At 41.8% G+C, this 21,985-nt stretch overlaps 1 protein-coding gene across 2 annotated transcripts in view; it reads left to right on the top strand.

The window, feature by feature from the left end:
* usp33 (ubiquitin specific peptidase 33) overlaps positions 1-21,985 on the top strand; it is a 101,442-nt gene that overhangs the window by 63,514 nt on the left and 15,943 nt on the right. For both annotated transcript variants that reach the window (XM_072574764.1, XM_072574765.1), the window contains exons 18-21: positions 3,364-3,490; positions 11,835-12,004; positions 12,983-13,064; positions 15,523-15,631. In XM_072574764.1, the coding sequence (XP_072430865.1) occupies positions 3,364-3,490; positions 11,835-12,004; positions 12,983-13,064; positions 15,523-15,631 (488 nt within the window). The remainder of the gene's footprint in view (positions 1-3,363; positions 3,491-11,834; positions 12,005-12,982; positions 13,065-15,522; positions 15,632-21,985) is intronic.

Here is a 21,985-nt window from a genome sequence, read left to right as displayed (position 1 = left end):
CACCAATATGTCATCTTGTAATATTGTAGTGCTTTTAATAGTGCTCAAACTGTTGCTTTGTTATGAAAGGTATTGCAAGTTTTTTTAATTAAAGGCAGTGTAATTTGCTTCAGGTGGAGTCCAAAACTGAGGACCCATCTGCATATTCTAGTAATTGAGTTGGAATCTTTTTGAGTCCCATTTCAACATTGGAAGAGTAAAGAGTTCTCGTGTTGTATGGCTAATAATTTGACCCAGTCACTTAAAGATTGATTATCTGTACCTTTTCATGCTGCATTAAGATGCTTTTTTTTTTGGTTTAATCTGTTACATTTTGCTGTTCTGCAGGTTTTCTTCACCTGATTACAACTTGCTTAGACTAACAAACAATCTTTTGTTTCCATTATTTACTCCCGAATGATGATTATTAGTGATTATTTCACTACTCAGCAAAGTCTCTGCAAATTGGCTCTCATATTTCCTACATTTCAACAGTAACTATACTTCCGAGAGCTTTTGAATGTCATATGGTCATGTGGTTTATGTCTGCAAGTCATTTTTGTTGCTATGTAGTAAAATATGTTTCATAGATCTGTAGAAATTCCAGAAGTGGTTTTGCTCATTTTGTCTGTGATACCCTCAATTTTCAATGTTGTAGCACCTGTCCCAATGTTGGTAAATAATTATACATTCATTTGATGCCTCTTCCAACTTCTCCATTGAACATCTTCTAATGACCATTCAACTTTAGAGTTTGCTGATCAGTGGAAATGTTCTGTTGCTTCTTAATCACTGTAAGCTTTTCATTGATTTAATCTCCTCTCGTTTCTGGTGAAAAAAACCCTGAAATACTTTATATCTCTCTACATAGCTATTTAAACTTTGCTGTTTTCCTGAACTCTGACCTTGTATAAAGCATGCTGTAGTTTAATGAACCTAATCAATGCTTTATATAAATTCACTTTAACCACATGTGTATTATATTCAGTATCTAGAACATAGAACATAGAACAATACAGCACAGAACAGGCCCTTCGGCCCACGATGTTGTGCCAAACTTCTAACCTAGATTAAGCACCCATCCATGTACCTATCCAAATGCCTCTTAAAGGTCGCCAATGATTCTGACTCTACCACTCCCACGGGCAGCGTATTCCATGCCCCCACCACTCTCTGGGTAAAGAACCCACCCCTGACATCTCCCCTATACCTTCCACCCTTCACCTTAAATTTATGTCCCCTTGTAACACTCTGTTGTACCCGGGGAAAAAATTTCTGACTGTCTACTCTATCTATTCCCCTGATCATCTTATAAACCTCTATCAAGTCACCCCTCATCCTTCGCCGTTCCAACGAGAAAAGGCCGAGAACTCTCAACCTATCCTCGTACGACCTACTCTCCATTCCAGGCAACATCCTGGTAAATCTTCTCTGCACCCTCTCCAAAGCTTCCACATCTTTCCTAAAGTGAGGCGACCAGAACTGCACACAGTACTCCAACTGTGGCCTAACCAAAGTCCTGTACAGCTGCAACATCACTTCACGACTCTTGAATTCAATCCCTCTGCTAATGAACGATAATACTCCATAGGCCTTCTTACAAACTCTATCCACCTGAGTGGCAACCTTCAAAGATCTATGTACATAGACCCCAAGATCCCTCTGTTCCTCCACCTGACTAAGAACCCTACCATTAACCCTGTATTCCGCATTCTTATTTGTTCTTCCAAAATGGACAACCTCATACTTGGCAGGGTTGAACTCCATCTGCCACTCCTCAGCCCACCTCTGCATCATATCTAAGTCCCTCTGCATCCGACAACAGCCCTCCTCACTGTCCACAACTCCACCTATCTTCGTATCATCTGCAAATTTACTGACCCACCCTTCGACTCCCTCATCTAAGTCATTAATAAAAATTACAAACAGCAGAGGACCCAGAACTGAACCCTGCGGAACTCCACTTGTAACTGGGCTCCAGGCTGAATATTTACCATCTACCACCACTCTCTGCCTTCGATCGGTTAGCCAGTTTTCTATCCAATTGGCCAAATTTCCCTCTATCCCATGCCTCCTGACTTTCTGCATAAGCCTACCATGGGGAACCTTATCAAATGCCTTACTAAAATCCATGTACACTACATCCACTGCTCTACCCTCATCCACATGCTTGGTCACCTCCTCGAAGAATTCAATAAGACTTGTAAGGCAAGACCTACCCTTCACAAATCCAAATATATATAAAGCTGGAATACCCAAATTCCTTTATTTCGTGGTGCTTTTCAACTTTACCCAAGTTATTATTTAAGAACTGTAATCATTCATTGCAGTGCTGTCCAACAGATAAAAGAAAGGATGGGTGTTGGGGTAAAAGAAGGATTAGGAGAGCATTAAATCTTGGGTGACCCTGCTTTCATCTGCTTATAGAATGAATTGCCAGAGAGGTTGGTTGAAGTTGGTATTGTATCAGCACTGTGGAAACAATAGAAATCATTTGCTGGAAGAGGATGAATTGGGTAATCATAAGATATAGGAGCAAAAATATGTCATTCAGCCCATCAAATCTGCTTCACCACGAAATTATATCCTGGGGGTTGATCTCGACTCCATTTTCCTGCCATATCCCTATAACCCTTCATCTCCGCACTGATTAAAAATCTGTCTATCTCAGCCCTGAACGTACTTGACATCTCAGCTTCGACAGCCCTCGAGAGTAAAGAGCTCTACAGATTTACAACCATCTGAAGTAGAAACTTCATCTCCATCTTAAATGTGCGACCTCTTGATCTGAGATTATGCCCTGTGGTCCCAGACTCTCCCACAAGGGAGACTATCTTTCCTCATTTAACCTGTCAAGTGTCTTAAGAATCTTGAATGTTTCGATAAGGTCGCCGCTGATTCTTCTAAATTTCATTGACTACAGGCCCAAGCTACTCAACCTCTCCTACTAAGATAGTCCCTCCATACTTAATATCAACTTAGTGAACCTTTACTGGACTGCTGCAAAGGCCAGTATATGTTCCTTTGATAAGGGGCCCGAAGATACTGGACCTTGTATGGGATATGATGCCAAGTCTTGAAGGTGAAGTTAATCAAGTTCTTGATCTTCTAGGTTATGACTTTGGAAACTGCTCACTGCTCACTTCTTTATAGTTTGCTGAGAGGAGAGAAAGAGGGAGGTTATGCCTGCTTCACTGCATTTGTGGTGAAGTAGTATTGTTGAAGACTGTTGGTTTCAGGCCTTCAAAAATGTTATTTAAGATCCTCAGTTCAACAACACAGTCAAGCTTTTCTATCACTAAGCCAGTGGTCATAATTTCTAATCTGTGATTTTTCAGTTCCCCCACATACAACTTACAGATGTTTGTATTATTCTAACTCTAGGTGGTCATTATACAGCTTATTGCCTAAATGATCTGAATAATCGATGGTTTGAGTTTGATGACCAGAGTGTGATGGAAGTGTCTGAATCAACTGTGCAGAATGCAGAAGCTTATGTGCTCTTCTACAGGTAACTTTTGATGGCTGGTGCTTTGTTTTCTGTACTGGAAATGTGTTGCTGGAAAAGCGCAGCAGGTCAGGCAGCATCCAAGGAGCAGGAGAATCGACATTTCGGGCATGAGCCCTTCTTCAGGAATGGCTTCTTCGGGCCTTCTTCGGGCTCATGCCCGAAACGTCGATTCTCCTGCTCCTTGGATGCTGCCTGACCTGCTGCGCTTTTCCAGCAACACATTTTCAGCTCTGATCTCCAGCATCTGCAGTCCTCACTTTCTCCTTTGTTTTCTGTAGAAAGGCATGTAGAATAGTAGTCCTGTATTCAAACAGATTTTGATTTATCCCAAACCCTGCAAACCAGTAATGCTGCCAGTTCATGACTTTAAATGTTATATCTGTATTTGAGGCATGTAAGTCATGAAAAGATCTGTTTGGATGAGGAAACCTAATGGGCCTGGTTGTAATTATAGTAATATCTGCACTTTGATCAGAAGTTTGAGAGATACAGTATCACTTGAGCACAAAGTCCAGGCCAAATCTCCCATCTTTACAATGGATTTTAAACAGGGACCATATATACCTCGTCAGTTTTGAAAGATCAAAGGAGTTCTCCTGGTGAAAAGACAGAAATCACTGGAGAATCTGTGGGTCTGGCTGCAACTGTGGGAAGAAAGTTCTAGTTCTGATGCAATCACCATCTTAATCAACGTCCTGAAAACAAATTATCAAGTCATTTTGACGGTGCTTGTGGGAGCTTGCTGTGCCTGATCCCGTTCTTAACCAACTAATCATATGTGTCAGCTCACCTGAAAGAATTCATTGACTGGACAGTTCCTAATTCTTTGCCTTATTTTTTGTTTAATTTATTATTTGGGGCCCTCTTTAGTGCAGTGCTTTGGTATTAATTATTTTTGGTCTTTATGATGTGGCCAAGTTACATCACGAAAAAAATCTCTCTGAAGTTGTCTTCATTCTCCCTCCTTTGCAGCCCATCTTGTTCAACATACAAGTTAAATTGGTCTGTAATGTCTGAACAAAATATATATGTATTCATTCCACAGTTTCTATTCTTACATTGAATTTTTCTGACCTTAAAGTTCTTAAATCTAAAAAGATTGTGTTTATAGAGTACGTGCACTATTTATGCAAATCCTCAGTGGTTGGAGACTGAAGTACAGGTAATATCTAACCAGTGATTTGCATAGGTAGTGGGTACGAGTAAGGAACGATGATTGGTTCTTCAGAACTGTTCCAATTAGGACAATCCAGCTGTCACTCTCCCCTGTCTTGATGTCATTGCTAACCTTCAAAATATGGTTCTGAATTTGTACCTTTCTCCCCTTTCCAATATAGTTTGATTTATTTTTAATATTTAATAATTTTGATATTTAATTTCTCCATCGCTTAGTCAGGTTTAATTGGGATTAATTGTCAGGAAAAATAGCCATGCTTCCAGCAAAAATGTCAGTTCATGGGTTTGTGGTTTTATAGTTGTTTTATGACTCAAGGTATGTAAACTTGGGATAATAAATGTGAAAATATTGTGTGGTAAAAAGTTTTAGTCAGACATAGCTCGGTTTTAAAGTGGTGTAGAATTTAGAATTTATTGTTATACTTTTACAAGAAAAATACAATGAAAAGTGTTATCAGTTGCAGTACCATGGTGCCTGTATTATTGACAGAAGTTATAAGTAAATTGCTAAGTAACAATAAGAAGCAAAAATTTAGTTGGTAACTTCATGTATTTTAGACTGGTGTGGTTATTTTGAGCTTTAACTTGTTTCGAGCATCAGCAGTTATTGTGGAGTCTCGCATGGTTGTTTTAGTTAAGGATATTGATAGATTTTGAAGAATACTTAGATGTATCAATTGGAGCATTTGGGAATGTTAATCACTAGATGGTGACATTATACTGTAAGATGATGCATAAATTACTGGTGCAACATTGATTGTAAAGATGTTGAATATTGATCCAGACAAGCTGCCATAAATGGGTTGATTCTACAAAGTGATAAATTCTACATGCTGTCCGTGTGTTGTCTAGCTATTAGAGTTCAGGTTACCTCTTGGGGGGAAAAAAAGCTGCTACCTAAATGATTCTAGAATTTTGTTTTAACTACACTACTCTGGTCAATTACATTCATTTTTAGCTCTGTCATTCAATATATCTCCTATTGGATTTAACTTGGCTTTTTGTTAGCTGGAACTTGTCTTGATGTCATTGCTAACCTTCAAAATATGGTTCTGAATTTGTACCTTTCTCACTTTTGTATGCCTCTATAAAGTCACTGTGCTCTTCAGCGTATGTTAAAGCACTATAATAATTGTGACATCGTGATAAAGCTTTGGCAGCAACCTGACTTTGTTATGCATATCATGCAGGGCTCCCAGACATTGTGTTAAAATTAGTTTATTGCATCTTACAAAATGGTCTTGAATAAACATTTGAAAGTCAAAAAGCTATGAATTTTCTGCATAAAGTCCAGCTAATTAAATTTACAACTGTGCTGCAGAAAGAAGGTAATTGTGAAGTCAGCTCACCTGGCAGCAATTCAAATGTTACAATGCAAATTCATTTGAATCTGCCACGTAGTTCTGCAGTAAAAACTGATCCAATTCATTTGCAGCTGCATTGAATCAGAATGCCTTGTGGGGATGTGTATAATTAACATTACTTCCAAAGTAATTTATTTCCAACTTGCAAATAAATTTTAGTTTGGAGTAAAATCAACACTATACATTATAGGCAGTCAACATCTTTCTTTTGCTGCTATCTGTAACAATGATGGGTGGCACAGTGGCTCAGTGGTTAGCACAGCTACCTCCCAGCACCAGGGACACTGGTTTGATTCCAGCCTTGGATAGATTGTGTGGAATCTGCACATTCTCCCAGTAGGGAGAAGGAGAAGGCTGTCTGGGATGTTCTGTGGAGGAATTGGTCCTCCTGGGAGGGAGGTCATGCCTGACAAACCTGTTGGTATTCTTTGAAGAGGTGACAAGTAGGTTAGACCAGGGAAACCCAGTGGATGTGGTTTATCTAGACTTCCAAAAGGCCTTTGATAAGGTGCCACATGGGAGGCTGCTGAGCAAGGTGAGGGCCCATGGTGTTCGAGGTGAGCTATTGGGGTGGATTGAGGATTGGCTGTCTAACAGAAGGCAGAGAGTTGGGATAAAAGGTTCTTTTTCGGAATGGCAGCCGGTGACAAGCGGTGTCCCGCAGGGTTCAGTGTTGGGGCCACAGCTGTTCGCATTACATATTAATGATCTGGATGAAGGGCCTGGGGGCATTCTAGCGAAGTTTGCAGATGATACGAAGTTAGGTGGACAGGCAGGTAGTACTGAGGAAGTGGGGAGGCTGCAGAAGGATCTAGACAGTTTGGGAGAGTGGTCCAGGAAATGGCTGATGGAATTCAACGTGAACAAATGCGAGGTCTTGCACTTTGGCAAAAAGAGTAAAAGCACAGACTACTTTCTAAACGGTGAGAAAATTCGTAAAGCCAAAGTACAAAGGGATCTGGGAGTGCTAGTCGAGGATTCTGTAAAGGTCAACATGCAGGTTGAGTCCGTGATTAAGAAAGCGAATGCAATGTTGTCACTTATCTCAAGAGGGTTGGAATACAAAAGCACCGTTGTGCTACTGAGACTTTATAAAGCTCTGGTTAGGCCCCACTTGGAGTACTGTGTCCAGTTTTGGCCCCCACACCTCAGGAAGGACATACTGGCACTGGAACGTGTCCAGCGGAGAATCACATGGATGATCCCTGGAATGGTAGGTCTAACATACGGGGAACGGCTGAGGATCCTGGGATTGTATTCATTGGAGTTTAGAAGATTTAAGGGGAGACTTAATAGAGACGTACAAGATAATACATGGCTTGGAAAGGGTGGACGCTAGGAAATTGTTTCCGTTAGGTGAGGAGACTAGGACCCGTGGACACAGCCTTAGAATTAGAGGAGGTCAATTCAGAACAGAAATGCGGAGACATTTCTTCAGCCAGAGAGTGGTGGGCCTGTGGAATTCATTGCCGCAGAGTGCAGTGGAGGCCGGGACGCTAAATGTCTTCAAGGCCGAGATTGATAGATTCTTGTTGTCTCGAGGAATTAAGGGCTACGGGGAGAATGCGGGTAAGTGGAGTTGAAATGCCCATCAGCCATGATTGAATGGCGGAGTGGACTCGATGGGCCGAATGGCCTTACTTCCACTCCTATGTCTTATGGTCTTAGGCCTTGCTTGGACCTCTCCAACTCTATTTCTGGCGACGGACTCAACATGGACATAAATTTCAAACAAACAGACTCCCACAACTACCTGGACTACACCTCCTCCTCCCCTGCTTCCTTTCTCCCAATTCCTCCACCTCAGCCGCATCTGCTCCCAGGAGAACCAATTCCACCATAAAGCATCCTAGATGGCCTCCTTCAAGGACATGATTTCCTCTCCCACGTGATCAACGATACACTCCATAACATCTCCACTTCCCACACCCCTGCCCTTGAAACCCACCCCTCCAATCACAACAAGGACAGATCCCCTTTGGTCCTCACCACCCCCCACCCACCAATCTCCAGATACAATGCATTATCCTCCCCCATTTCCAACACCTACAAACCGACCCCACCACCAGGTATATCTTTCCTTCCCCACCCATATCTGCATTCTGCAGAGACCAGTCCCTCCATGACTCCCTTGTTAGGTTCACGCTGCCCCTCGCCAACCTACCCTCCCCGCCCAGCACCTTTCCTCATCACCGCAAGAAGCGCAAAACCTACACCCACGCCTCCCCCCTCACCTCCGTCCAAGGCTACAAAGGAACCTCCACATCTGACAGAGATTTACCTGTAGTTCCAACCATGTCATCTATTGTGTCCGCTGCTCTCTGTGGTCTCCCCCACATTGGGGAGACAGGACACCAACTTGTGGAATGTTTCAGAGAACATTGCTGGGACACACGCACCAATCAACCCCACAGCCCAGAGGCTGATTACTTCAACTCCCTTTCTACTCTGCCAAGGACATGCAAGTCCTTGGCCTCCGACGTCGCCAAACTCTAGCCACCCGACACCTGGAGGAAGAACGCCTTATCTTCTGCCTAGGGACCCTCCAACCACAAGGGATCAATGTTGATTTCACCAGTTTCCTCATTTCCCCTCCCGCCACCTCATCCCAGATCCAAGCCTCTGACTCGACACTGTCCTACCTGTCCATCTCCCTTCCCACCTATCTGCTCCACCCTCCTCTCTGACCTATAACCATCACTCCCCACTTTCATCTACCAATCACATTCCCAGCTATCTTCCCCTCAGCCCCCACCTCCTCCAATTTATCTCTCAGCCCCCTTGGGCCCCCTCCCTCATTCTTGATGAAGAGCTTATGCTTAAAACATTGACTCTCCTGCTCCTCGGATGCTGCCTGACCTGCTGTGCTTTTCCAGCACCACGCTTTTTGACATTCTCCCTGTGTCTGTGTAGGTTTCCTCACACAGTCCAGAGATGTGAAGGTTAGGTGGATTAGCTGTGCTAAATTGCCCATAGTGTTCAGGAATGTGCAGGCTAGATGGATTAGCCATGGGAAATGCAAGGTTGTAGGGATAGGGTAAGAAGATGGATGCTCTTCGGAAGGTTAGTGCAGACCTGATGGGCTGAATGGCCTGCTTCCACACTGTAGGGATGGTATGAAACTGATAAATGCTGTATTTTAATGCCATTTTTAAAGTGTAAAGCTGATTAAGGTTGCATTTCAGTATTTCTCTGTCAAAGCCCTGAAAAATCATCTAATTTTAACATCTGTTGTTTAAAGTACGAAGCTAATTTGAGCTGATGATAAGTAATTACTCTTTCCAAAAATGCAGTTTTGTGCTGGATATTTGTACACTCTCTCTCAATATTTCTGTTTGCTTGAAACCACTTTTCAGGTGATCCCAGTGTCAATGTTTTCACTTGGCAGGATATCTTTTTAAATTTGCAACATATGCAGGGAACAAAACACTTCCCATTTCCTCCAACTAATGATTTTATCATGCGCCCGCACGTATTAGTCATGAAGACTGTAGAATAATGCTGCTAAAATAATTACACTTGATTTGGACTTCAATTGGGAAGGAGGTTGAGAATAAACTGCAAAATAAGTTAATTGGAAAAGTTAAATCAACAAGAAAAGATTCTAATCAAAAATACATTCGAACAAATGACACATGATGTTTGTGTTTGAATAGGATTTTTCCCTTGGGGCACCACCTTAATAACAGCCACTGACTGAATTGCACTACAGGAGAAGAGAGAACATTTTCTCCTATATAGAATAGTATAACAAAGGGGTTGTTAAGTCTATTGACTGGCAAAGTGGTATGACAACATTCAAGACTTAATTTAGGAGATCTCGACAAAAATGAATCATTTCTGTTAAGGTCATTTTTTTTTTAATGATACTCCAATATCATGGAAAAGCAAAGTGAACACTTGGCCTATATATCATACCACAGCAGGATCAAGGTGATCTTTTTGTAACTGGAAAATAGAGCCTCTAGGTCAAGCAGTTTAGCTGTGACACAGTTCATATGAAATACCACTACTCCAGTTTGGAGTGGTTTTCTGGCAATGAGCTTTAAAAATATGAACAAGCCACTGGTTAAATTTTAAGTTTGAAGAGGACTGGGTTGAATCCTCATCTACTAGAAAACATTGCTCCTTTGATCAGAGACCACAAAAGCTGTAAGATTGATTATCTGTTATGCAAAATGGTCTGCCTATATGGAAGACACTGCACTTCAAAAGTAACTGATTGTGTATGAAGTAATATATATTATGCATGTGCTCCCATTCTTTATTGCTAGTGTAATGGTTAAGAAAATTAGACAGCATTAGAGTGCCTTGAAATTGTAACTTGGCCTTTAACATAACTGATAGAAAGAGCTTGCCCTTGTGCAGTGTCTTTCACCAGGACCTCCCAATGTACGTAAGAACCAGTGTGCAATCATTTGAAATGTCATTGCTGCTTAAATTTAGGTATTGTAGCAGCCAGTCTGTGCACAACATGCTCCCACAAGCAGCAATAAGATAATTGATTAAATAATTTCTGGCTGAGCAATCCATGTTGATCAGGAACCTGGGAAAATGTACCTGCTCATCTTCAACTGTTTTCAAGGGATCATTTTAGTCAGTTAAGACTGCAATTACTGTGGTCATTTTGATTCATATAAAAAAAATTGTAAAAACTCGTACTTAGTAAACTTTGCTGGTAATTTCTTCACGGCAGGATCATTCAGTGAACCTTCATAGGGATCGTAACAAACTAACAACTACTCTTTGCTTCTGAATATAACTTATTCCTGTCTGACAGAAAAGTAGTCTGAATATTTCGCTCACGAGGAAGAATGTCTTTAGGTGTAGTGCTAATGAAAATCTATTAATAAGAGATTTATACCCTCCTGTATACCCTTCCTTTTATTTTTCCATTCTGACCATTTGGGATGTCACTGGGATTTGAGCACAGGGAAAAGGGCATTGGAAGGAAGGATATAGAGGAGACCAGAAAGGATGCAAAGAAGAGTATTTCTTACTGTAGTTGTTGTGGTTCTGTTCGCCGAGCTGGGAATTTGTCTTGCAAACGTTTCGTTCCCTGTCTAGGTTACATCCTCAGTGCTTGGGAGCCTCCTGTGAAGCGCTTCTGTGCTGTTTCCTCCGGCATTTATAGTGGCCTGTCTCTGCCGCTTCCGGTTGTCAACTGGAAGCGGCAGAGACAGGCCACTATAAATGCCGGAGGAAACAGCACAGAAGCGCTTCACAGGAGGCTCCCAAGCACTGAGGATGTCACCTAGAGAGGGGACGAAACGTTTGCAAGACAAATTCCCAGCTCGGCGAACAGAACTATAACAATGAGCACCCGAGCTACAAATCTTCTCCCAAACTCTTACTGTAGTTATTTATGATTTAAAATTGACTTCCTGAAAGGTGGATGGAAGCAAATTCAATAATAATTTTAAAGTGGGAAAGTTGAAGAGGAAATGTTTCTGTAGTGTAGTAGTAAAAGACAGAGGGGTGGAAAGAATTGAATAGTTCTTTCCCAAAGCTGGCACAAGCATGATAAGTCAATTGGCCTTCATCAATTCTGTATGGTCCATTTGAACTTTGCTGTAGTTACAAATCTTCTTTCGGGAGAGATTTCTGTTATGATGATGACCTCTGATAGTGGATTGCTCAGCATACAATAATTTGAACTGAATTATTCTTTCAAAGTGTTCCATTGCAGAAGCCATCAATATTAGTGCTAATAGTCCAAGGAGACAATGAAATGATTGTGCAGCAGGAATCTCAGCTACTCCAAATTTTCAATGCCGACTTGTGTTGTCGTTTCTGTTTCACAGGAAAAGCAGTGAGGAGATGCAGAAGGAAAGGCAGAGAGTAGCTCACCTACTGAATATGATGGAACCTAGTCTCCTTCAGTTCTACATATCGCGCCAATGGTTGAACAAATTCAAGACTTTTGCTGAGCCAGGTCCTATTAGCAACAATGAGTTTCTTTGTGCTCATGGAGGTAAAGTGATGCTTTAGCCCTGCCAACTGTAAGCAACTGATAGGAGTGCTTTTGAAAGGACATGGGTTAGGGATGGTGGTGGGTGGTGGGGGGGGAGAGAGGAGTCAAGCTTGGTGTAACAGATCCCAGGCTTATTACCCACTTTATGTAGCGATAACCGATCTCTTGGGTGGCAGTTAGAGCTTCTCTTAAAATTAATCTCTGCATTGCCAGGTGTAGCACAGGGCAAATTGCAGAGCAGTACGATGGCTCAGTGGTTAGCGCTGCTGCTTCACAGCACCAGGGACCAGAGTTTGATTCCAGCCTCAGGTGACTGTCGGTGTGGTGTTTGCATGTTTTCCCTGTGTCTGCCTGGGTTTGCTCCAGGTCCTCCGGTTTCCTCCCGCAGTCCAAAGATGTGCAGTCTAGGTGGATTAACCATGGGAAATGCAGGGTTATAGCGTAGGGGGCTGTGTTTGGGTGGGCTGCTACTTAGGGTTTGGTGTGGACTCGATGGGCCAAATGGCCTGCTGCCACCCGATAGGGGTTCTGTTCTATGTTCCCAATAGTTATCTATTTGTGATTTTTTTTTTGAAGGAAATTCAGATGTCAGATGTCAAATGACACTAGATTGGGCTCTGCAAAGTACCAAAATGGTGCATTCTGAAGAAGGGTCACTGGACCCAAAACATTAACTCTGCTTTCTCTCCATAGATGCTGCTGGACCTGCTGAGTTTTTCCAACAATTTTTTCTGATTTCCAGCATCCACAGCTCTTCAGCTTTCTTTTTTAAAACTAAATGGTGCTGCCTGTTTGTCGTACTTCACTCCAGCAGAGTCAATGTTTTCAAGAGGAGGGAAGGAAATCCCTAAAACATAAATTGCTGCTATAAGCAGCTTTGCAGTTTTCCTGTTTCATATTTCTCATTAAAGAAACATAGAAATAGGCCGTCCTGGAAATTCAACACACATCCTAATGACTGAAATGTATCTGTTACAGGTGTTCCACCTCAGAAGGCCAGTTACATTGAAGACCTTGTTGTGATGTTGCCTCAGAATGTCTGGGACTATCTGTACAGCAGGTGAGTAATGTGGCACCTTGTCCTTTTCCTTCTGTAGGAGGCAATCTTTTCCCCAAATAATGTGTTCAGGTTGTCAGCTCAGACTTGCACTTCACAAGGCATCTGCTTTTCATGATAAACACATACTTGCAAAAGGAAAGCAAATGGAATCATGACACTTGATCCTGGAAACAGTTACGCAAGACCATCTTATAAACATTCAGTATCAGAACTGCTGAAGTGGAATTTGATACACAAATCCAATTATGCGGTGTATGTAAGGAATTGATTTTTCCATTTTTGCAAATGCCTAACATTCTATCTTAAAAGAACTTTTAAAAGGTTGACAGAGTACAAAGCTCATTATCTGAAGTCCTCCATAACCAGGGCACCATTTTATAGTCTCACGTTTGAACTTGTTCCTTCTTTCAAATTCCTGCACTCTATGGTGATACCTGTCTGGTAGCTGATGTGTCTTTTGAGCTGTGGCAACATTTATCTGGTGCATCAATGATCTTGGTTCTTTTGTTCAGATTATTGACTGGCCCCACCCAAGTTGTATGCATCAATGTTTTTATTAAGAGTGGGTCTCCACCAATGGAGCAAAATACACTGAGAGCCAGTCAAGCTAGTTGCACTTTGAATCCAATCCAAATGTTTGCTATCTCTTCATTCTCCTCATGCACTTTGTATTTCTTCCTATTCAAACATTCCTTAAATCAACTTCTTGGACTCGCCTCCCAATATTTCCTTTTTTTTTTCAGACATACTGCATAAACATTTCAAGTTGAATATGATTTTTCTTCAGAACTTCAGGTTTTATGCTATTGACAGTTTGATCATTCTCAAAAGAAAGAGACTATAAAATATAAATAATGAACACACTCCTACTTTGATTCTCCTAGCCTTGGTCAATGTTATTTCTTTAGTTCCAAGTGGGTCACTAAGTTCTGGACAGGACATCTCCAATTATATGTGATTTCCTGGCACTTTGTATGGTAAGCAACTGTAAAGCAATACAGTACTCTGTTTCATTACAAAAACTACTACCTCTCCCTTTGCCTTTTGTTCCATGACAGCTTTATCATTTAATCTCTCTCACCCTTTACCCTACCTAAGATCTTTCTTTTCCCCCATGCCCTTTCATTGCATAAAATCCTTAAAATTCCACTTTTGATTCTAAAGAAAAAGTCATATCCAAGTTGAAATGTTAACTCCAATTCTTTCTCCACAAATGCTGCCAGACCTGCCTGAGTATTTCCAGCATTTTCATTTTGGATTTCAGATTTTCCATATCCCCAGTTATTTTACTTTTTTGTCTTGGTGTTAATTTTCATACAGTTTATGCTACTGTGAAACACCTGGAGCCATCTTTTCTATTTAAATATGCTGCATTATGACTCACTAAATTGGTCTGTTTCAACAAAAATAAAGTTGGTTATAAGACAGTTTGTGATAGAGAAAAGTTAAGTGTGGAATCTATTTCAAATAACTGTTCAAAAAAGAACATGATAAATTAATGGAAGGCAAAATTGTAATTCATTTTGGATCACTATTGTTTAGAATGTTAAAGACCTTGGTTTGATTTCTGTTAAGCAATGGTAACTGTTGGCATTTGAATAATTGAAGTAAATTTAGCTGCAGTCAGTTAAAATGTTGGATGATAACCTGCAAATGCAATTTAAAATAAACTACTTCAAAGTCAAATGGGCAAACGTATTATTGTGCATTTGTAACATTTCCTTGAAGCCACCCATGATTGCCTAATTTCCCCCCCCCCTTCCCTTGCATCGGATCTGCTGATACCCCTCATCCCCACCTATGTTACCTCAAAACTTTACAATTTCAACCGACTTCGAGCTGGGGTCTCACATTCTACTCTCCTTAAATATGGTCATCCAAACCAAAACTCATTGTCACTTGTGCCAGGTCTTATTTACCCATTTCCACTCACCCACCCTTTAGCCTGTGCATGTTGTCTTGCTCTGTTCTAGCCTTTGCCCACTGAGGATCATCGAATTCTGATCTCTTGAGCATTGTTGATTTTTTTTTTTAATTGCTCCACCTTGCTGATTGTGCCTTCAGCTAGCTACCCCTCTACCTCTCCCTAACCCCTTTGCACCACAACCTGTCTTTTTCCCTAAAACTTACCTCCTTGACCAAACTCTTGGCATCTTCACTAATATCACCTTGGCTCGGTGTTAGATTTTAATCCTTCTGTGTAGCACCTCCGAGCATTTTATAAACCTGTGTTCATTTTTTAAAAGTTAACTTGACAACTAACTTGATGTTTGTAGGAGCTTCTTGTGTTTTCTTATTTCCCTGGATTGCAACACTTCAAAAGTATTTCATTGGCTATAAAATACTTTAGGCCTGTTCTGAAGTTCCATTTATATTGAAGTTGGTTCTTCTTTCTTGACTTGACTTGTAGCTTACAGGTTTTATGGAAATTAGAATTTCTGCTTTGCTGTCCCGACAGGTATGGAGGGGGGCCAGCAGTCAATCATCTCTACACCTGCCAAACCTGTCAGATCGAGATTGAAAAATTAGAAAAGAGAAGGAAGGTGGAGCTGGAAATGTTCTTACGAGTAAGGAAACAAATGTCTTGTTCAGCATCTCAAGGTTTTGTGCTACATTTTTTCTGAAATGAGTTCACCCAAATATTGAAACCTGTAACATAGAAAAATCAAAAATAGGAGGCGGTGTGGGCCAGTCAGTACCATCGTGGCTGATCATCCAACTCCGTATCCTGTTTCTGCCTTTCTCCCGATAGCCTTTGATCCCTTTTAGCCCTAAGAACGATATCTAATTCGTTCTTGAAAACATTCGATGTTTTGGAAATTTTTGTTGTGGCTGATTATTTGGTTGCACTAAAACATCTTGGCTTCCATTTTATTCAAACAATATTAGAACAAAATCAAGTTAAGTCCTTAGCATGGTCTCTGAAGATAAGTGAGGGCATTTGGGCTTCTGCAGAATAGATAGTTAAGAGTTGTTAGTGCGAGGTAGTGGCGATACTTTGGCTGTTTGGGAAGTGTAGTCTCTGGAAGGAAAAAACAGAAAAAGCATTGAGATGTCATGTCGTTTCAGCGATGTTGTTATATAGGAACAATGATATTAAACTTTTCAAAGTCAGCTATCAGGTATCATTAACTAACCCGAATACCTAACGCAGAATCATTTCAACACAGAAGGAGCCCATTCAATCCATTATGGAGGCTTTGTCAAAGCTATCCAAGGTTTGTCAAAACCTTGCAGAGATATGGGAACAGCGTAGGAGTGAGGCAAAAGTTTGCCTCACTCCTACGCTATTCCCATATCTCTGCAAGGTTTTGCATTAACTCTTTTGCCAGTCATTGTAAAATTGTGTGTTCTGATTACCAACCTCCTTGAGAGTGGAAAACATTTTTCCTTACTTAATCTGTCGAATCTATGCATACTTTTGAGCACCTCTCCCCTTAGCCTTCTATACTGTGAAATTCACAATCTCAGCTTGTTTACTCTCTGCATGTATCTGCCTATCTTGCTTAAAGCTGCCTGCAACCCACATGTCAAAAGTTGAGGTGGTGAGGTTTGATTAAGCTGTATACTTTCCTTTGTCATTGAAAATGATCAAGTTTCTATCCCAAACTTCATGCCTTACTCAAACTATGAAAAATTAAATGGGTTAATTTGTTGCAGAATTAGTAATGAATTATTTTCATGGCATCATAATGGTCACAAGAACTCAGGAAGCCTGTATCTGTGTTGGCTCTCCACAAGACCAGATGAACTCGCCCCACTGCCCTGCTCTTTTTCCCCCTAGTCTGCAATTTTGTTACTCTTTAGGTGCTTATCCAACTCTTCTTTTTATGGAATTACTTTATACTGGAAAGCATTTGGATTGCATCCTGTCCTAACCCCTCTAAGTGAGTAAATAAACCTTATCACATCAAACTACACAATTTTTTCAAAGAAAAGGTCAAGATTAGAAGCAAAGTTACACAAGCAAAAAAAAACAAGAGATCAACTTCCCTGGAACTAAAAAATGCAGTATTCAAATTGGGAAGTGATGATCCTAAGAGTCAGCCACTGTAGATAACTGGGAACTCTTGCATTGTAAACTTTTTAAAAAAAAACTTTTCTAGTTCTTCCATGGGTTACAAGTATTATTGGCAAGTCAAGCACTTGTTGTTCATTGCCTCACGAGCAAACGATGACGAACCCCTTTCTTGAAATGCTGCAGAGCAATCTGATATGTGTACACCTACAGAGCTGTTTTGGAATGGAGTTTGAGGATTTTGCCTCAGCAATGAAGGACCAGCTGTATGGTTCCACATCGGGATGTTGTCCAGATGTCTATTTGAATTTATAAACAAAGAACCTAATAGCAAAGCTTTGTAAAAGGGTAATAAAATGACTGAATGTTATGGTGGAACAAGTATTAAGTGCCTCAGCCATGGAACCCTGATGGCTTCCAATTTGCATGAACAGCCTTGAAGTCAGAAATCCAATCTAAATTGGTCAAACAGCTTCTTCCCCACAATTATTAGACTTCTTAATTGCCCTCTCAATTTTTAAATTTAATATTGATCTCTCTATGCGCACCTTCTCTACAGTCGTTTCTCATTCTGTTTTATTACCTTAATGCACTTTGAATGGTATGATCAGCCTGTACTGCTCCAAAGCAAAACTTTTCACTGTACCTAGGTACATGTGACAATAATAAATTGAATTGAATCAAATGTGTAGTCAGTGCTAACTGACTATAGGGCAGCACGGTGCCTTGGTTGTCAGCACTGCTGCCTCTCAACCCCAGGGACCAGGGTATGATTCCAGCCTTGGCTGACTGTTTGGCTGTGGAGTTTGCATGTTCTCTCTGTGTCTGTGTGGGTTTCTGCCAAGTTCTCCAGTTTTCTCCAACAGTCCAAAGATTAGGTGGATTGGCCAAGTTTAATTGCCCCATAGTGACCAGGGTTGTGCAGTCTAATTGGATTAGCCGGGGAAATGAGGGGTTATAGGGATAAAGTGGAGGGTTGGGTCTGGTTGAGATGCTCTTTTGGAGGGTCGGTGCAGACTTGATTGGCTGAATGGCCTCTCATTTTGCAATGGAGGGATGCTATGAGTGCTGCGCTATGGATACAATTTGTGTTTCTCAGACCCTCAGCTTTTATTTCCAATTTTTGGTTATGGCAGTTTTTGTTTCCCACCTCACTTGGAAATTCCCACCCATGTTCCCTTTTGTGCATAATGTATGAAGTTGATTGGTTTCTGTTTTATAAGATTTCATGTTTGTGCGTCATTTGTGTACTTAAGTACACATGACTAATGGTTCGCAGTTAACCTGGGCAAAAATAGATTAAGGATCTTACCAGTAATTTTAATAAAATTGCCCTCTCCTGTCTCATGTCATTTGTTTGTATTGGGAACAGTAAAAAGCCAGAAAATTATTTGTATTAATATTTCAGATATGTTTTTTTTCTGAAGAAAGGTTTTCACTCCCCCCTTGTGAACTAGCTATTAATAGCATGTCTGCTCTCAATTGTACCGTAGTATTTTATACTAAAATAATTAACTACAGGAATCCAAAAATAAATGTGCTCATTCACAAAAATAATCTTTTATCAGTGAAATGCATGAACTTGCTTAGTTCATTAAAAATGCCGTTTGCAGCTCTGTCATGAAATAGGCTTAAATAATTTTCAGGGTTGGGTATAAAAAGTTATTTCTGTCTTTCATTGAAAGTGAAAAACTTGTGTTTGTTTCTATTTTGTTTTAGTCATATTGCTTCCTCAACAATCTGGCATGGTTAAACTCTACAGAACAGATGATTCTGCCTCTTGGTTTCTAGTGCAATTTGGTTTCTATTTAACTGGATAACTTCTTCTCATTGAATTGTATCTAACAGTAGTGTATAACTCTCCTCATATAAGAAAATCTGTGGATCTACCAATAACTTCAATTGAGAAAAAGCGGTATCTGAGATTTTGACATTTCAAACAGCAGTCCAAGACTAAGGGATTTGTATATGATGAAATTGTTATGGCAGTGTTTTAGGGAGCTAATAGAGTTGTGTGACAATGGAGGTGTTGAGTGTAGAAGAGCACCTGCTCTTCTGTAGATTACCTGCTACACTGGGTCTGAAGCAGACCCTCTGCAAAAATACACTAAACTGCAACCTACCTGCTCCACAGGATCCTGGGAAATATCACTTAACCGGAAGCAGTTTCAAGACCCCCATTCCTAGCTTACTCCAAGCAAATGTACAATCTCTGGAGCACAAGCTAGACGAATTCGGATCACTGTTCAGCTTCCAGCATGAATTGTGGGACTACTGCGCACTCTGCTTCACAGAAACCTGGCTCAACCCATCCATTCCCGACTGTGCATTTCAGGCTGATGGTTTTTCTATCCATTGTATGGACCATACAGCGTCCTCGGGTAAGACCGAGGGTAGAGGGGTTTGCTTTTTAATCAGTAAATTGTGGTGCAACCCTGGGTAGCCATTGCTCCCCAAACCTTGAACTCCTCACCATAAAATGCCACCCCTTCTATCTGCCACAGGAATTTACCACTGCTATACTAACTGCTGTGTACATACCACTACAAGCAAAGGTTGAGGAAGCTCTCGATATGTTATACTTCACCACTAACACCCAGGAGATGGAACGCCCCGAGGCTCTGTTTATTGTAACTGGCGACTTCAATCAAGCCAATCTAAGGAAGGTGTTGCCCAAGTATCACCAGAACATTACCTGCCCCACCAAGGGCTCAAACATTTTAGACCACTGCTACACCACTGTGAAAGATGCTGACTGCTCCATCCCCCGCCCTCATTTCGGGAACTCCGACCACAATGCCGTGTTTCTTCTCCCGGCTTACAAGCAAAATCTTAAGCAGGAGACCACCCCCCCCCCCTCCCCCCCCCCCCCGGCCTCATGAATACAGGTCCAGTGCTGGTCGGAGGAGGCAGAGGATCAACTCTGGTGCTGTCTGGAATCAGCTGATTGGGCCGTGTACAAACAGTCCGCAGGTACCTTGGATGAGTACACCACCACCGTCACAGACTTTATCAGCAAGTGTGTGGAGGACTGCATACCAAGGAAGTAAATCCGGGTGTTTTTTTAGATTAGATTCCCCTACAATGTGGAAACAGGTCCTTCAAATCCACACCATCCCTCCGAAGAGTAACCCACCCTCTGACTGATGCACTTGACACTATGGGCAATTTAGCATGACGAATTCACTTGACATGCATATCTTTGGACTGTGGGAGGAAACTGGAGCACCCAGAGGAAACCCATGCAGACACAGTGAGAATGTGCAACCTCCACACAGACAGTTGCCCGCAGCTAGAGTTGAACCTGGGTCCCTAGCACTGTTAGGCAGCACTGCTAACCACTGAGTCACCGTGCCGCCCTAACACCCCCACCATGTTCCCCAACAGGGAACCTTGGATGAATCCGGCCAAACAGAATCTGCTAAAGGCATGAGGCCTTCAGCTCAGGAAGCCCACTCAAATATAAGGAATCCAAGCATGACCTTCGCAGAGCGATCAAGACAGCCAAGGACCAATACTGAGCCAAACTAGAGACCCAAACAGATACCCGGCGACTATGGCAAGGACTGAATGACATCACAGTGTCTAAAAAGAGACAGTGCAAGATAGCAGATGATGACACATCCCTCCTTGATTGTCTCAATGCCTTCTACGCTCATTTTGAGCAGAATTTTGATGGACAGGTAACACCTGTTCCAACAAGTCCTGCCGAACTTATCCCAACAGTCACTCCATCAGAGGTCAGATCAGTTCTCCTTTGTGTGAATCCAAGGAAAGCTATGCCACAAGAAAGGAGTACCAGGCCGTGCACTCAGAGCATATGCAGATCAACTGGCAAACGTTTTCTTGGACATCTTCAACCTCTCCCTGCAGCAGGCCACTGTCCCTGCCTATTTCAAGAGGCCAACGTCATCCCTGTGCCTAAAGAAGGCTCATGCAACATGTCTCAATGATTACCGTCCAGTGGCCCTAACTTAGGTGGTCATGAAGTGTTTTCAAAGGCTAGTCATGGCATTAATCAACTCCAGCCTCCCCATTACTCTTGACCCACTCCAGTTTACCTATCAGACCAACAGATCCACGTCAGATGCCAGATCACTTGTCCTTCACTCCTCCCTAGAACATCTTGACACCAAGAACAGCTACGTAAGAATCCTATCATTGACTACAGTTCAGCCTTCAACACTATTATCCCCTCAAGACTGATTACTAAACTTAGTGATCTCAGACTAAGCCACACTGTCTGCAACTGGATCCTCAGTTCCCTGACCCACAGGCCACAATCATTTGAAGATTGAGGGCAATATTTCATTGTCACTAACACTTAACCCTGGGGTCCCCCAGGGGTGCATACACAGTCCTTTACTGTACTCACTGTATACCCATGACTGTCGTCAAATACCAGACCAATGCCATTTACAAGTTCGCTGATGACGCCACCCTAGTCGTTCGAATCTCCGATGGCGACAAAACAGACTACAGACGACAGGTGGGGAAGACCTGGAAAAATGATGCATGGAGAACAACCTAGCTCTCAATGCCGGCAAACCAAGAAACTCATTATTGACTTTCGGGGCGATGTTACACATTCCCCCCTACGCCTTAACAACACAGAGGTGGGACGAGAGGAGAGTGTCAAGCTCCTGTGTGTGGTCAACCACAACAAGCTTTCTTGGACTCTTCATGTGGACGCACTTGTTACAAAGGCCAAACGACGTCTCTTCTTCCTCAGACAGCTGAGGAAATTTGGCATGACGGCGAATACCCTTGCCAATTTTTATAGGTGAGCCATCAGGAGCATTCTGTCTGGATGTATCACTACCTGGTATGGCAACTGTACCATTCAAGGTCGGACACGGTTAGAGAGTGGTGAACTTGGCCTGGGAAATCACAAAGGCCAACC

Source organism: Chiloscyllium punctatum, chromosome 7 (assembly GCF_047496795.1).
Source record: "Chiloscyllium punctatum isolate Juve2018m chromosome 7, sChiPun1.3, whole genome shotgun sequence".
In the NCBI taxonomy this organism is placed as follows: domain Eukaryota; kingdom Metazoa; phylum Chordata; class Chondrichthyes; order Orectolobiformes; family Hemiscylliidae; genus Chiloscyllium; species Chiloscyllium punctatum.
Note: the sequence above shows the minus strand (reverse complement) of the source record. Positions and strands in the feature narration are given on the sequence as shown.